This window comes from Cannabis sativa, chromosome 2, assembly GCF_029168945.1.
Source record: "Cannabis sativa cultivar Pink pepper isolate KNU-18-1 chromosome 2, ASM2916894v1, whole genome shotgun sequence".
Taxonomy (NCBI): Eukaryota; Viridiplantae; Streptophyta; class Magnoliopsida; order Rosales; family Cannabaceae; genus Cannabis; species Cannabis sativa.
In genome coordinates, this window is record NC_083602.1 from 44,323,202 (window position 1) to 44,341,496 (window position 18,295).

The 18,295-nt window shown below is 33.0% G+C and overlaps 1 protein-coding gene across 1 annotated transcript; it reads left to right on the forward strand.

Moving 5' to 3' along the window:
* The first annotated feature begins 15,743 nt into the window (after positions 1 to 15,743).
* On the forward strand, positions 15,744 to 17,029 carry LOC115718636 (cyclin-dependent protein kinase inhibitor SMR9). The gene has a single exon (XM_030647451.2). The coding sequence runs from the start codon at positions 16,215 to 16,217 to the stop codon at positions 16,668 to 16,670; it is 456 nt and encodes a 151-aa protein (XP_030503311.1). The 5' UTR covers positions 15,744 to 16,214; the 3' UTR covers positions 16,671 to 17,029.
* Positions 17,030 to 18,295: the final 1,266 nt, after the last annotated feature.

Here is an 18,295-nt window from a genome sequence, read left to right on the forward strand (position 1 = left end):
GGTTTTGAAAACTTACAAACAAGCTAAAACACATACTCCTGCAACAAGGTTATCTGGATAGTTGGATGTAGGATTTATTTAATTTTAAATTAAATATTTAATTTCGAAAATATTTAATTAAATAATAAAAAAAATTCGAAAAATTTAAAAAAAATTTGAAAAATTCGAAATTTTTTTTAAAAAAATTTAAATTTAAAATTAAACCTACAATTTTTGAAAAATTAGGTTTCAACCAACCTAAATATCATTTCAAAAATTTGCTAACTACTTTTAAATTTTAAATGTTATTTTATAAATAGAAATTAAATAAAAAATTAGAAAAGATAAATAAATATCTTTTTCAAATTTTAAATGTAATTTAAATAAATAAAATAACAAAATTTAAAAAATTAGCAAAATATCTTATATCATTTAAAAATTACATGATTATAAATATCTTATTTTTAAATTTAAAATAAGATAAGATACAATCAAATTTTAAAATAAGATAGATTTTTAAGCAAGAAGATAGATACTAATTCTATTCAAATTCAAATTACACTAATATCTTGAATTAAATTTAAAAAATATTAAATTAATTAAAAATGATAATTAGAATTGAATTAGGAATAGTAATAGTATATATACAAAACCATACAAAAAATCGGAAGTTAATTCCATGAAAAAGCATGAAAAATCGAAGAAAAACAAAAAAAATTGTGAACTGTACGGACAGATTTGCGATCGCAGGAAAATATCAGCACAGCCCCGATTTTTTTCAAATCTTCAAAAAATCATAACTAATTCAAATAAAATCCAAATTAAGTTCTGTAAAAGGGTAACTTGCTTAATTTTTTCCATACTATCCAATAAAAATAATTCCAGAGATAAAATCGCAATTATTTTTCACGAAAATTTCACAAACATCAATCAATCATCAAATAACACTCAATACAACATGATACCATCCAAAGAACATACAAACAATCTTTTTAAAGTCCAAAATTACCATGGCTCTGAGGCCAGTTGTTGGAAATTATTTTACCAGGATCTTAGATCTACTCACAAGTATGTTGATTAACACCCTAAATATGAATTTTCTAAAACGATGAAATAAACACATATAAAGTTTAGGAAACCTTACATTGGGTGCAGCGGAATATTATGACTCCTTCCGTTCAGATATCTAGCCCTTGATTCCTTTCTGTAGCAGAGCATTATCAATATCTGAACCTGGATCTCTTTCTCTGAATCTTTGACGCTGAAACCTCCTTCTTGCTGAAAGTCTTTCTTCACGATCTTCCTCACTATGATTGAGGTATCACTTGCTGTGTGTGGGCACTACTCATACACTAAGAATTTCGAAATATTGAAGAAGAAAAGAAGAGAGGGAGTGGTCAGCCAGATAGGGAGAGAGAAGGCTCAGTTTTTTCTGAATTAGAAGTGTCAGAAGAAAAGTGTAATTTTCCTGAAGCCTTCACTATCTATTTATAGCATTCCACTAGGGTTATGTTTGAATTATTTGGCATTAAAATAATGAAAAAATCAATTTAAAAAAGCTACAATAGGTGGCCGGCCAAGCATTAGTGGATTGGGCCTTGGGCTTTGCAATTTTGCAATTTTAACACCTTTTGTATCTGATTTTCTCAAAAATGCCAATTTCCTAATTCAATCATTTAAATGCCAATTCTAACTATTTAATAACTATAAATAATTATTAAATAATATTGTCATTTATCATATTTATTAATTGAACCATACAAAGTATCATAATTAACAAATATGCCCCTATAAACTCTTTCTTTACAATTTCGCCCTTACTTAGTGAAAAATTCACAAATAGACATAGTCTAATTTGAGAATTATAATTGATTAATCAAAACCAATTACATGAGTCTTACAAGCAATATTATCTCAACTAGTGGGGGGACCATGGGTCTATATAACCGAGCTTCCAATAAGTAGATCAAGAATTTAGCACTAAAATTCACTAACTTATTAATTCTTCGTTGAATCCACGCATAGAACTTAGAATTGCACTCTCAGTATATAGAATGCTCTATATGTTCCACCATATAGACACATCATTAGTTATCCATTGTTATAATCCTAATTTGATCAATGATCCTCTATATGAATGATCTACACTGTAAAGGGATTAAATTACCGTTACACCCTACAATGTATTTATTCCTTAAAACACTTGACCCCGTATAAATGATATTTCAGCTTATGTGAAATGAGTACTCCACCATTTATGTTCGTTTGGTCAAGCTCGAAGGAGCTCATCCTTTGCTTACTATTCGCCAGATAGAAGCTATAGATTCCATGTTTATGATAGCGCTCCCACTCAATTGCACTACCGTGTTCCCAAAATGTACGTATCACCCTGACCTAAAAGTAGGCTTAACTAACAAATCAAAGAACACGAATAGCCTTTCAAGATTGAGCCTAATCATAACAGGATTAAGATCATTTGATCTAGGATCAACTAGGCGATATTGACTTGAATAGATTTTACGGTAAGTTTAATTAAATCTAAGTCAAAGTTCAATATCGGTCCCTTCCGATGCATACTCCATGCATCCAACCTGAGCTTTACTTTAACCAATGCTCTGGAAAGAACATAGCACTTCTCCAAATGCAAGTAAACTCTGTTGTAGATTATCATATCAGTAAAACCCTATGTCTGATAAATCTAGGAAACTTTATTCACATAGTCATGTTTACTTTCCAATGTGTTGACGGCACAATAAACAGGATCAAGTATGTGAAAAGGGTTTCAGATGAATCTATACATTATGTATATATAATCATGAAATAAATCATGTGAACCATGCAACATTAAATGTTATTTCTGATCTATATTAATAAGTAAATCTGATTATATTGAAATGAGTTTTATTTAGGGCATAAAACCCAACAGGTGCTGGGTTCAGTATGTCGTACCCACTACTATGGCTCCCAACTCTCACACAAGGCCCAAAAGAGAGGAATTTAACCTTAATAAGAACAACTGTTATTAATTGAATAGGCCCAAAAACTAAATGGGCCTAAATAAATTCTATCAAGAATTATGATAATTTATTTTAGCAACAGCAACCTATATGCATCTATAATAAAATTAAACACATAGGCTCACACAGGTACACTTTGGATGGGTCCTATCATGTTGCTAGGTCATACACAGATGAAAGAAGATTGTAAATATACTTGTTACAAATTATTAACTTGACCAAGGGAGCCATCAGATCATTAGATCTGGCAAAAAGTAACCATGGCTATTTGCAATCAAGTAATAATAGGTTTTGAAAACTTACACACAAGCTAAAACACATACTCCTGCAACAAAGTTAGCTGGATAGTTGGATGTAGGATTTATTTAATTTTAAATTAAATAATTAATTTCGAAATAATTAATTAAAAAAAATTCGAAAATTTTAAAAAAAATTTGAAATAAAAAATTTCGAAATTAAATTAAAATTAAAATTTAAAATTAAACCTACAATTTTGAAAAATTAGGTTTCAACCAACCTAAATATCATTTCAAAATTTTGCTAACTACTTTTAAAATTTAAATGTTATTTTATAAATAAAAATTAAATAAAAAATTAGAAAAGATAAATGAATATCTTTTCCAGATTTTAAATGTAATTTAAATAAATAAAATAACAAAATTTAAAAGTTAGCAAAATATCTTATATCTATTTAAAATTACATGATTATAGTTATCTTATTTTAAATTTAAATAAGGTCAAATTATTTAAAAAAAAAAAAATTAATTTAGAAAATTTAAAATCTGACCTTAAATTTAAAAATAAGATAAGATATAATCAAATTTCAAAATAACATAGATAATTAAGCAAAAAGATAGATACTAACTATTTACAAATTCAAATTACACTAATATCTTGAATTAAATTTAAAATAATATTAAATTAATTCAAAATGATAATTAGAATTGAATTAGGAATAGTAATAGTATAAATATAGAACTACACAAAAAATTGGAAGTTAATTCCATGAAAAAGCATGAAAAAAAGAAGAAAAACGAAAAAATTGTGAGCTGTACGGACAGTTTTCGCGATCGCAGGAAAATTTCAGCACAGCTCCGATTTTTTCGAATCTTCAAAAAATCATAACTAATTCAAATTAAATCGAAATTGAGTTCTATAAAAAAGTAACTTGCTTAATTTTTTCCATACTATCCAATAAAAATAATTCCAGAAACAGAATCACAATTATTTTTCACGAAAATTTACAAACATCAATCAATCATCAAATAACACTCAATACAACATGATACCATCCAAAAAACAAACAAACAATCGTTTTAAAGTCCAAATTTCTTGCAAGTAAATCAATTACCATGGCTCTGAGGCTAGTTGTTGGAATTTATTTTACCAGGATCTTAGATCTACTCACAAGTATGTTTATTAACACCCTAAATATGAACTTTCTGAAACGATGAAATAAACACATATAAAGTTTACGAAACCTTACAATGGGTGCAGCGGAATAATATGACTCGTTCCGTTCAGATATCTAGCCCTTGATTCCTTTCTGTAGCAGAGCATTATCAATATCTGAACCTGGATCTCTTTCTCTGAATCTTTGATGCTGAAACTCCTTCTTGCTGAAAGTCTTTCTTCACGATCTTCCTCACTATGATTGAGGTATCACTTGCTGTGTGTGGGCACTACTCACACCAAGAATTTCGAAATTGAAGAGGGAAGGAGAAAGAGAATGGTCAGCCAAAGATAAGGAGAGAGAAGGCTCAGTTTTTTCTGAATTAGAAGTGTAGAAATTTTAGTGTAAATTTCCTGAAGCCTCACTATCTATTTATAGCATTCCACTAGGGTTAGGTTTGAATTATTTGGCATTAAAATAATGAAAAAATCAGTTTAAATTTCCTACAAAAGTGGCTGGCCCTATACAAGTGGATTTGGGCCTCACTTTTTGCAATTTTGCAGTTTTATCTTTTCTGCATCTGATTTTCTCAAAAACGCCAATTTTCTAATTCAACCATTTAAACGCCAATTATAACTATTTAATAACTATAAATAATTATTAAATAATATTGGCATTTATCATATTTATTAATTGAACCATACAAAGTATCATAATTAACAAATATGCCCCTATAACTCTTTCTTTACAATTTCGCCCTTACTTAGTGAAAAATTCACAAATAGACATAGTCTAATTCGAGAATTATAATTGATTAATCAAAACAAATTACATGATTCTTACAAGCAATATTATCTCAACTAGTGCGGGGACCATGGGTCTATATAACCGAGCTTCCAATAAGTAGATCAAGAATTTATTACTAAAATTCACTAACTTATTAATTCTTCGTTGAATCCACGTATAGAACTTAGAATTTCACTCTCAGTTATATAGAATGCTCTATATGTTCCACCATATAGATACATCATTAGTTATCCATTGTTATAATCCTAATTTGATCAATGATCCTCTATATGAATGATCTACACTGTAAAGGGATTAGATTACCGTTACACCCTACAATGTATTTATTCCTTAAAACACTTGACCCCGTATAAATGATATTTCAGCTTATGTGAAATGAGTACTCCATCATTTATGTTCGTTTGGTCAAGCTCGAAGGAGATCATCCTTTGCTTACTATTCGCCAGATAGAAGCTATAGATTCCATGTTTATGATAGCGCTCCCACTCAATTGCACTACCGTGTTCCCAAAATGTACGTATCACCCTGACCTAAAAGTAGGCTTAACTAACAAATCAAAGAACACGAATAGCCTCTCGAGATTGAGCCTAATCATATCAAGATTAAGATCATTTGATCTAGGATCAACTAGGCGATATTGACTTGAATAGATATTACGGTAAGTTTAATAAATCTAAGTCAAAGTTCAATATCGGTCCCTTCCGATGCATACTCCATGCATCCAACCTGAGCTTTACTTTAACCAATGCTCTGGAAAGAACATAGCACTTCTCCAAATGCAAGTAAACTCTGTTGTAGATTATCATATCAGTAAAACCCTATGTCTGATAAATCTAGGAAACTTTATTCACATAGTCATGTTTACTTTCCAATGTGTTGACGGCACAATAAACAAGATCAAGTATGTGAAAAGGGTTTCAGATGAATTTATACATTATGTACATATAATCATGAAATAAATCATGTGAACCATGCAACATTAAATGTTATTTCTGATCTATATTAATAAGTAAATCTGATTATATTGAAATGAGTTTTATTTAGGGCATAAAACCCAACAGCTGTACATAATGTATTTCATGTTTCAATGATTCGGAAGTATGTCTCAGACTCGTCCCATGTTCTAAGTTATGAAGCATTGGAACTTCAGCCGGACTTGTCATACGAGGAGCAACCAGTGCAGATACTTGATAGAAGAGAGAAAGTCTTGAGAAGCAAGACTGTGGCACTGGTGAAAGTACTGTGGAGGAACTGTAAAGTAAAAGAGGCAACCTAGGAACTCGAGACGAATATGCAGCAGAAATATCCGGAGTTGTTCACGTAAATTTCGGGACGAAATTTTTATAAGGAGGGGATAATTGTAATACTCAGAATTAAGAAAAGGATTAGCAAAACCCTAACTAGATAATTATGTATAATTGAGGAATTATATTATTATATAGTTCAATATATGTGATTTTATATGAATTTCAATATATTAAAGACCCCATTGGTGAGCTAGGGGTATTTTGGTAATTATGACCCGAGAAGGGTAAAATGATGAAATTAATTTAATTACGTGCTTAATAGAACTATATTATTATATAGTATGCCTGTGTTGTCTTTTTAGGTGTGTTCTGACAGGTTGGCGCGGTATAGTCACAACCGGGAATTTCGGGCCGAACCGGGTTCGGGCCCGAAATGTAAATTGGATTGATTTAATTGGCATTTTATTTGATGAGTGATAATCTGAAATTTATTTTAAATTCATTGAGTATTGAATGACTATTTTACCTTTGTGAGGGTGTATGTGGGTATTTAAGCCCTAAGGGCATTTTGGTCATTTGACCCCTAATTACTATGTTTGGAAAATGTGATTTTTGAGGAAATGAAATGTAATTTTCTGGTGGCTTCTCCCTCTCAACCGAACCCTCTCACTCTCTTTTACCCCTTTGATTTTCAAGCTTGATTTGTGAGAAATTAGCTTGATTTGGAAGCTTGATTTGTGTTGGAAAAGGGTGTTGGAAGCTTGGAGCTTGTTTGAGCAAGAGATTCAGGTAGTTTCTAGCTGAAATTATATGAGTTGTTTGTTGAATTCATGGCTGAGATATGGTGATAAAAGCATGCTTGAGATTGTTTGTTCTTGGTGTTGCATGCTTAGTGAATTGGATGTTTAAGCTTGTTAATCTCTTGATTTGTGTTGGATTGAGCTTAGAGTATGATTCTAGGTTGTTTTTCATGCTTAAATCTAATTTTTACTTATTGTTTTACTGCTGGAAAATATTTGGTTCTTGTTGATGAGGCTCTTATTCAAGAGCTTGATGTTGCCATGAACATGCTTTAATTCTATGATTTTTTTTATGCAATCTAAAAGGAGGGTTTAATTGCTGGATTTTAATGCTTAATAATGTGTTTTAAATCCTTAGTGTTTGCTAGCTGCTGTAGGTGGTAAATTGAGAATTTGGTTGTGAAAAGCAAGGTGCTTTAATGGCACTTTTTGATTCTTAGTGAAATTATTGTGTTTAAGTTGTGGAATATGTTTATTATGACATATAATGATGCTCTGGAAAGTTTGGTAGTGTTTGGGGAAGATTTGAGTGAGTTTTGGGGGTTTAAAGATTGAAAAATTTCGTGTTCTCTGCCCAGACAACCGGAATTCCGGTTGGTTCAGGGCTGCTCCAACCGGAATTCCGGTTGGAGTTCATCGGGAAATGCTGAATTTTGTTTTGGCCATAACTTTTGACTCGGGACTCCGTTTTGGGAGTTCTTTATACCGTTGGAAAGCTCTTTTCGAGCTCTATGTGATTATCTGTGATTTGAATGCCAATCTTATATTTTTGTGGAAGTGGATTTAGGGATTAACCCTATTTGTGTAAATCCCGGTATTGTGACTAGGATTACCGGCACCTGGTCAGGAGCACCCGGGGATTTGGAATCTCTACTATTGCGGGACATCAGGTAAGACAGTGATTAGCACGTAGAGTATGCGCAGTGGCGCTTATATTGAGAATGATATGCATGAATGTTTAGTAACCGGGATTAGGGTTATTACCCTAATAGGAACGGTCTAATAGCCTAGGGTTATTACCCTAGTGATATATGTGTATAAATGCCATGCCATGTTAATTGAAATGAGATTTAGGGATTATGCGCTCAAGGCATAATCAGGTTGGACTCGGTACTCATAACCGAGATGAACCACTTCTAAGGCCTTAATGTAAATAGACGTGTGAGAGCAACACGTGGGTCTACGTCATGTAGATTTAAATAGATGTGTGAGCGTAACACATAGGTCTACGCCACGTAGACATAAATGGGCATGTTGGTATAATAATCAAGTCTGTGTCATATAGACGTATGTGAATGACATGTCTATTAAATAATATGATGAGCATATTATATTGTTGTGATTTATACTGTCTTACTAGGCTTGGCTCACAGGTGCTCTACTGTGCAGGAAAGGGTAAGTCAGTGGCTGATCAACCATGAGTTTGAGGAGCAAGACGAAGAATGTACATGTTCAAGCCATATCAGACCAAGCGGGTTAAGGGTCTATCAGTGATGAACTTTTGAATTCTATTTTGCCGTTTAGGTCGGCTAGAAAGAAATGACTTGTAATAGCGTTTGTAAATATTTTTGGGATCCCAACTATTTTAAAAGTTTAAATATATTACAAGTTTATTTTTATTCTGTTTAATATAAAAGTTTAAATTCTGCGCTATTTTGATTAGTAATCCCGATTAGGGGATTAGGGTTTCATAAGTATTTTGGGTAGCGTGCCTAATTATTTAGGGCGTTACATTTATGTTCTAAGACCAGACGAACCATTTGCCCTACATAACGTCCTGTTTAAAGTAGCTAAACCAAGAAACCACAAAAAGCAAAAGATCGATGATGATAATGAAACATATCTATGGCATTTACGTTTAGGTCACATAGGCTATGACAGACTAAATAAGCTAACCAAAGACAGTCCATTGAAAAATGTCGTCTTAGGTGAATTACCTATTTGCGAGTCTTGCCTAGAAGGAAAGATGACCAAACGTTCTTTCTCTGCAAAGGGAAAGCGTGCCAAAGAACCACTAGGCATAGTACATTCAGATCTATGTGGACCGGTGAATGTCAAAGCTAGAGGTGGTTATGAGTACTTTGTCACTTTCATTGACGATTACTCTAGATATGGTCATATTTACCTTATGCATAAGAAATCTGAAACGTTTGAAAAGTTTCAGGAATTTCTTGCATTGGCTCAAAACCAATTGGGTAAAACATTAAAGATCTTGCGAACTGATAGGGGTGGAGAATATATGGATATGCAGTTCAAAGATCATTTGATCGAACTTGGCATTGAAAACCAATTAACTACCCCTAGCACTCCACAGCAAAATGGAGTTGCAGAAAGAAGAAATCGCACGCTTTTGGAAATGGTTAGGTCCATGCTTAGCTACTCAACTCTACCTACGTCCTTCTGGGGATATGAAATTAAGATGGCAACCGACATTTTAAATGTTGTTCCATCTAAATCAGTCCCTAAGAAACCTTTCGAACTATGGAATGGTCGTACACTTAGTTTACGCCATTATAGAATCTGGGGGTGCCCTGCTCATGTCTTAAGAAAGAAAGATGGCAAACTTGAAAAGCGAACTGACGTTTGCATGTTTGTTGGAAATTCTAAAGAGACTAGGGGTGGACTATTTTATAGTCGCAAGGATGATAAAGTGTTTGTTTCCACAAACACCACTTTCCTTGAAGATGACTATATTAAGAATTTCAAACCACAAAGTAAAGTAGTGTTGGAGGAAATGCTTGCAGATTTAAGTCCTTCTAATGTTCCATCCTCTTCTACTCAAGTAGAGGATTATCCCACTTCCTCAGTTGAACCTTTGCAAGTTGATACAACCGAGAGAACTACAACTAAAGTTCCTATTCAGAAGATCACCGCTCCTCGTCGTAGTGGGAGGGTTTTTACTAAACCATCTCGTTATGGCTTGGATGGTGAAATCAATATGGTCGTTGGTGATGGTATTGATGACGACCCATTAACCTATAAACAGGCAATGGCAAGTCCAGAACGGAAACGATGGTCAGCCGGCATGGATTCAGAAATGGATTCCATGAAAAATAACAAAGTCTGGAATATGTAGACGCACCCGATGACTATCGTCCAATCGGATGTAAGTGGGTCTACAAGAAGAAAAGAGGCGCTGGAGGCAAAGTCGAAACTTTTAAAGCTAGACTGGTCGCCAAGGGTTACACCCAAAGAGAAGGTGTGGACTATGATTTTAGTCCAGTCGCCATGCTCAAATCCATCCGAATTCTTCTCTCCATCGCAGTCGCTTTCAACTATGAAATCTGGCAAATAGATGTCAAGACAACCTTCCTTAATGGGGTTCTTGAAGAAACCATCTATATGGAGCAACCAGAAGGCTATGTTCTTCCAGGGCAGGAAAAGAAAGTTTGCAAGCTTAATATGTCTATTTATGGACTTAAGCAAGCTTCTCGCTCATGGAACAAAAGGTTTGATGAAATCATCAAGACCTATGACTTTCTTCAGAATGAAGATGAACCTTGTGTTTACCAACTCAAGGAAGACCAAGTAATAGTACTCCTGGTCCTTTATGTTGACGACATTTTGATCATTGGCAACAATATCAAGAAAATGTCTGACATCAAGGAATGGTTAGACACTCAATTCGAAATGAAAGATTTGGGTGAGGCTGCCTATGTTCTCGGTATTCAGATTATCAGAAACTGGAAGAACAGATCCCTTGCTCTCTCTCAAACAACTTACATTGATAAAGTTTTAGAGAGATTCTCAATGACCAACACCAAAGGGGTGACTATGCCTTCTAGATATGGTATCTGTCTATCTAAGGAACAGTGTCCCACTGATCCTCAAGAGATAGAGGACATGAGAAGAGTTCCTTATGCTTCTGCAGTTGGCAGTCTAATGTATGCAATGTTACGCACTAGACCTGACATCTGTTATGTTGTAGGAATCGTGAGCAAGTATCAGACAAATCCAGGACAGGAACATTGGACTGGTGTTAAGCATATCTTGAAGTACTTGAAGAGTACAAGGAAATTTGTGTTAGTCTACAAGGGTGGTGCTTTAAATCCCGTAGGCTATACTGACTCAAATTTCCAGGCATGTCTTGATGACAGGAAATCTACATCTGGGATGGTATTTATTCTTGGGAGTGGAGCAGTGGTTTGGAGAAGTGCTAAACAAACCGCGATTTCAGACTCTACCATGGAGGCAGAATACATAGCTGCTGCAGAGGCTGCCAAAGAACTTGTCTGGCTCAAAAAGTTCTTCACTGGGCTCGGTGTCGTGCATGGAATGGAAAAGCCTCTAGTTTTGCTTTGTGATAACACTCGAGCCATAGCCAACAGTAAGGAGCCTCGAAGCCACAAAAGGAGCAAGCATATAGAAAGGAAGTATCACATCATCAAAGAATATGTGGCAAGAGGGGATGTACTGGTGGAGAAAGTGGACACAGAGGACAACTTAGCTGATCCATTCACCAAAGTCTTGGCAGGGACTACATTCAAAAGGCACCGTCAGAATTTAGGATTAATTGATATGTACTGATTAGTTTTATATTAGTGCAAGTGGGAGTTTGTTGGGTTTAATGCCCTAAATAAAACTCCAATTCAATGTAGTCCGTATTATTCAATATCTATAAAGAAACATAAGTATTTTTCATTCATTTGTGTAATTTTTGGTTCACATTATCAATTACTTGTTAATTTGATTTATAAATTCATCCAAACCCTTTTCACATTTATATTCTTGTTTATTGTGTCGTCATCATAGTGGAAAGTAATCACGATTGTGTGAATAGAGATTCCTAGATTTATCAGAACACTGGGTTTTACTGATATGACAATCTACAACATACTTTACTTGCATAAATTCTATGGTTCTTTCCAGAACATAGGTCAGAGTAAAGCTTGGGTTGGATACATGGAGTATGCATCGGAAGGGACCGATATTGAACTTTGATATAGATTTATTAAACTTACCGTAATATCTATTCAATTCAATATCACCTAGTTGATCCTAGATCAAATGATCTTAGTCCTGATATGATTAGGTTCAATCTCAAGAGTGTTATTCGTGTTCTTTGATTTGTTAGTTAAGCCTACTTTTGGGTCAGGGTGATACGTACATTTTGGGAACACGATAGTGCAATTGAGTGGGAGCGCTAACATAAATATGGAATCTATAGGTTCTATCTGGCGAATAGAAAGTAAAATATGATTTCCTTCGAGCTTGGCCAAACATAGATAAATGGTTGAATATTCATTTCACTCAGCTGAAATATCATTTATACGGGGCTAAGTGTTTTAAGGATAAAATACATTGAAGGGTGTTACGGTAATTTTAGTCCCTATTCAATGTAGATCATCTATATAGAGGATCATTGATCAAATTAGGATTATAACAATGGATAATTAATAGCGTGTCTATATGGTAGAACATATTGAGCGTTCTATATAGCTGAGAGTGCAATTCTGAGTTCTATGCGTGGATGCAACAAAGAATTAATAAGTCAGTGAACTTAAGTGGTAAGTTCTTGATTTGCTTATTGGAAGCTCGGATATATAGGCCCATGGTCCCCACACTAGTTGAGACAATACTACTTGTAAGACTCACTTGATTGATTTTGATTAATCATTTATAATTCTAAAATTAGACTATGTCTAGTTTGTGAATTTTTCACTAAGCAAGGGCAAAATTGTAAAGAAAGAGTTTCTAGGGTATATTTGTTAATTAAGAGACTTTGGCTAGTCTAATTAATAAATATATTAAATGACAATATTATTTAATAATTAATTTTAATTATTAAATGGTTAAAATTGGCATTTGAATGATTGAATTAGAAAATTGGCGTTTTTGAGAAAATGAGATGTAGAAATGATAAAACAGCAAATTGCAAAAGTGGGGCCCATATCCAGAAGCCTTGGCCGGTCACTTATGTAGGTTTTACCATTTAATATTTTCATTATTTTAATGTCAAATAATTCAAACCTAACCCTAGGTGGCATACTATAAATAGGTAGTGATGGCTTCAGAAAAAAAATGATGCATCTTATTCCTTTCAGAGAAAAACCAGAGTGCCTTCTACCTAACATAGCCGCCACTTATCTTTCTTTATTCTTCATTATTGATTCGAACCCCTTGAGTGAATGCGTAGTTCCCACAGACATCAAGTGGTACCTCAATCATAGTGTGGAAGATCGTGAAGAATCCAGATTCAACAAGAAGGACATTCGGACTCAGATCTTGATAATACTCTGCGACAAAAATGATACAAGGGTTAGAGATCTGAGTGGAAGGAGACATATCATTCCGCTGCAATCACTATAAGGTTTCTCATACTTTATATGTGTTTATTACATATCATTTTAGAAGTTCATATTTAGGATGTTAAACAACATACTTGTGAGTAGATCTAAGATCCTGGCAAAATAATTCCAACATATTCATCATGAAATTGTTGCCTTTTGCGATGCTGAGCGAGCCACTGATCTAGATGATCGTTGCTCCACTTCTGGTTTCACCATCGATCTATGTGATAATCTTGTTGCTTGGCAGTGCAAAAAGCAACACACCATCTCTCGATCAAGTACTGAAGTTGAGTATTCATGTCTTGCAAACACAGTGGTTGAGATAACATGGATTCACTCCTTATTCTTGGAACTTCATATCAAGCTTCCTAAGCCTCCATAATTTGGTGTGATAATCTTAGCACTGTTCTTCTCACATCAAACCCGATTCTTCACGCACGAACTGTACATAGAATAAGATCTTACTTTGTGTGCGAAAAGATTCTACAACAACTTGTTCAAGTCAAACATCTCCCAGCTCTCAATCCACTAGCTGATGGACTTACAAAGGCAATCTCCACTCAATGGTTTCCTCTGTTTTGATCTAAGCCTACAATTGAAGACATCTCAGCTGCTACAGATGCTAACCTTGATCAGGAGTCGTGTTAGGATATTAAGTTAGTTAGTTAGTTGCAATATTTGTTAGGACAACTATCCTGTATTTGTAACTAATTCTGGTCCTAACTAACTGATATTCTCTTTGTTTTCATTGACTATATATAGTCAATAACTCTATTCACTCAATTATAAGATTACTATTTGTTCATTCAATCTTTCTTTCATTACCTTTTCTTCTTTACTGTCTTTTTCTTTTTTCTGTGCTTTCACCTTTTTCTTCTCTGATTCAACAATGGCTAAGAAGTTTAACAAAGAGAGACGTGATACAAGTATTTTTTTCCTATTATATTATTTAATAATTTTCTTTGATTAAGAAGAAGAAAACCATTGAAATTTAATTTAATCTTTATAAAGAAGTTAAAGGAATTCAATTCACTGTCCCTCTCTACAAATGTATTAAAAGGGACTTGTCAGAATGCCACCAAATGTTTTCAATTGACGAGCTAAGGTATTATACACTTTGCATGAATGTAATCAAAGAGACCAAAAACTCATTCGGTTTCGACACATGTAAGAAACAACTTTCTGTCAAACTAAACTTATTATAAGTAATCCACAGTGAAACCATGCACCAGAGTTCAAAATCAGCAGCCATGTGTTCGTGTTTCATTTTTCACTCAAAAAAAAATTAGACAAGTCAAATTTCCAATGAAAAAAATAAAGGTAGAAGAAGCCATGCAAAAGTGTTAATCTTATTTATTTATCTTTTTAATTTTTTTTATTTTTGTTTTATTTTTTTTTTCCATTTGCATGTATCTAATTTGTATTTGTTGAGTATCTAAACTACTGATCCAAATCTTTGGAAAATGTTTAATTGAACCCACTTTTAGGATACTCTGAGGTGACCAGAAATTGTTCGAAGAAAAGGTCAAAAAAAAAAAAAAACAAGAAAACAAAATAAAATAAAAACAAAACAGCACTGGAAGAAGAGATTGTACATCAAATAAAATATTTATTAATGGAAATGTCTACGGAAGGGGATTTAGCATACAGACAATGTTTCAATTTTAATATATATAATTTATTTTATACGGTAGAAGCAAATATATAGATAACTATGAATGAGAATCTTAACTATTAACTGTTCCTCGGGCATGTGGCCATCCTTTTGTGGTTTCCCCAAAGTATTCTATATATAATCCCTATGTATGTATAAGATACATATGCATATAATATCTCTCAATTTTTGAATTTTATTTTTTCCCTCTTTTTTTGTATTTTATATTATATTAATATTGATCACCTACACTGCTCAGGTATTCCCACTTATTAATTAGTTGGTTATTTAAATAAAATAAACCCAAAGGGAACAAGTGGGGTTTTGAAAGGAAAAAAATTAAAAATTAATCCTATAAATAAGCCTATCCTTGCATCAAATAAACAAATAAAAATTATAAGTTTTCACTTATTCATTTGAGACTATGTGGTAGTAAAGCAAGTTGCTGTATTGATTATTTTAATTTAATATCTTAAATGGAATGTACCAAAAAAATTAAACTCTCATCACGGGCAGCGGTCAGTCTGCCCGCATTTGTCCCATATAAACAGCTAACACACCTAGAATTCCGAAATCTTGGTTTATTTCTCTGTTTTACCTCGGTAGGGTTTTCACATTCTTTTTTTCGCAATTAGGGCTTTTCAAGTAAGCTAAAGCTTATACGGAAAACAGGGTTTTGGGGATTTTTTTTCTTTCTTCTTCATCTTTAATTTCAAAGTCATGATTCTGTCAAGGTTTTGAGTAGTGTTCTGTTCTGCTAAGGTTTAAAGTGACCTTTTGTTAGCATTTATAAGAAAAAAGAAATAGCAGAGAAAGAGATATATTTATATACAGTCTCTCTGATCAGCGTCATGATTATGATCTCCAATACGGGTTTGTTCTAAAGTCTTGATCTTTACAGAAGAAGAAGCCTTAAAAGCGTGTCTGTATATATATATATACATATAGGGTACAAGTTTAAGTTTTTCTGTCTTGGGTTTCTCTCTGTTTTTTCTTTCCCTTATTGTAAAAGTAGTCATTTCTTCAAATGGGGCCTTCTGGAAGAACAAGAACAAGAACAGCAGCAAGAAAGAGTAGTAGTAGTAGTAGCAGAAGTATTAACAAAAGAAAAAGAAAAAGTCATCAGTTGAAGAAGAATGTAGTTGAACGACAAAAGAATGAAGAAACGACAACAAATGGTATTCATTCATCATCATCGCCGTTGTCGTTTTCGTCTTCTTCCAACGACGATGAGTTGCCTAAAACAGAAGGCATTGAGTTTGAAGCAGTGGACGACGTCGTTTCAACAAGCAGCAATAGCGGTTGTTCAACACCCAAAGGTAAGAGATTTCGTATACCAGATGTGGTCACGTGTCCACCAGCACCAAAAAAACAAAGGGTTATTTCTACTAATTTCTCCCTTCAGAGAACTCCAATTGCTTTCTTTGCTCCACCAGATTTAGAGCTTTTCTTCTACTTAGCTGTTCGCGGTATTTCAGTTTGAAATAAAAAGGAAGAAAAAAAAAATAGTATTATTATTAATAATGTGTGTGTGACTACTCTTCATAATATAATTTTTATATATTATGGACCAACTTTTAATTAGTCTTTATTTTGATTGATCATAGTGTTTGAATGATTTTCAAGAGAGAGAGAGATTACTACTACTGCTATTAGCTTTTGCTTCTTTTATTAATTAACAATAGTTAATTTGAGTTATTGGGTTTCAAATTTGTAGGGTATACTAATGATCAAGTAATAGTGTAGTCATGGAGTACTTAATATTGCTGTATATTAGTATTTTCTAATATGTATGTGGCTGACCATATGGTGGGAGTATAAGAAAGTGTTCTGAGTTTGATTTCTCTTTTTTTTTTAATTTATTTATTTAGAGAAGAGAGTGGTTTATTATTTATGTTGTAATCATATGTTTTGGTTTGCTTAATATTAAGTCAACATGGAAAGGGAAAAAAAAAAAAAGAAGCATATATACAGCTTCCTTTGGTGTGCACAATATTCTCTTCTTCGTCTTCCTCTCAAGTATTATTTTTTTCTGATTTAATAGACATAAATAGTTTTTTTTTTAATTTAATATATAAGTAAATTGTGATATATATAATGTATAAGACTGAAAATAGCAGCAGTCATTGAATATAGGACTGGTACATATGAGTGTTTTTAAGGGTACTAATGTACTATATATCAGCATATATATCTTATTCTTAGAGACTATAGTACCCCACTAAATAATCATATGTTATCATGTATTTGATAATATTTATTAATAGTTACATTTATTTTGCCTCAAATTGACAAGTAATATCTCATCAAAAAGCATTAACATCATGTACTACTGAAGAAAAGGGTTCCACCATAAGAAAAGTGCACCCCACCACACCACACCCACCGCATTGTGCGTGATGTGAAATTCTGTTGTCTTCTTCTTCTCTTCTTATTCATCAGTACTAGTCTCTGCAATAAATTAAAGATTTGCAGAGTAAAAAGGGTTTAACCATTTTCTGCTTTTTTGGTATAAAAAAACACACACAAGTTTCTTAGGAATGTCGCCACTGGACAAACTTCTGAGTCCAAAAACAGCAGAGATCTCACAGCTCAAAGTTTCTATTTATTTTATTTAAAGATAATGTGGAGTGGTAACATATAGTTTTGGTTTGTAGCTGAATTTGAATAATGTGATATGGTGATGGATTATAGTATATAGTAAGTAATTAAATTGAAAAAGAAGAATTAATTAGAAAAAAGAAAGAAAGTGATGAGATATGGAGTTAGTCAGAAATGTGGGTGTGTCAGTGTGTCTAAGGTTAGGGTAGCATAAGTAAGAGAATCCAATGAAGAGACTCGTGCGGGTTTTGTGTCCATAATTGTCACCTTAGTAGGGAATCTCAAGAAAATTTCTCATCATTGTAGTTTTTTACACTTTTTTTTACATTCTTTTTTTCTAATATTTATAAAAATAAAAAATTTCTCATCATTCTTTTTTACCCCAAATAATAATATTATACCTCAGTTAATATTTTTCATATATTATTAATTTGGGCACTCATTTTATTATATATATATTTATATGTGAATATGGCATTATTTTTTTTTTTTTAAGTAATGATTTGT

Excerpts from the sequence above, each read along its gene's own strand:
- LOC115718636 (XM_030647451.2), top strand. The coding sequence starts at position 16,215 with ATGGGGCCTTCTGGAAGAACAAGAACAAGAACAGCAGCAAGAAAGAGT.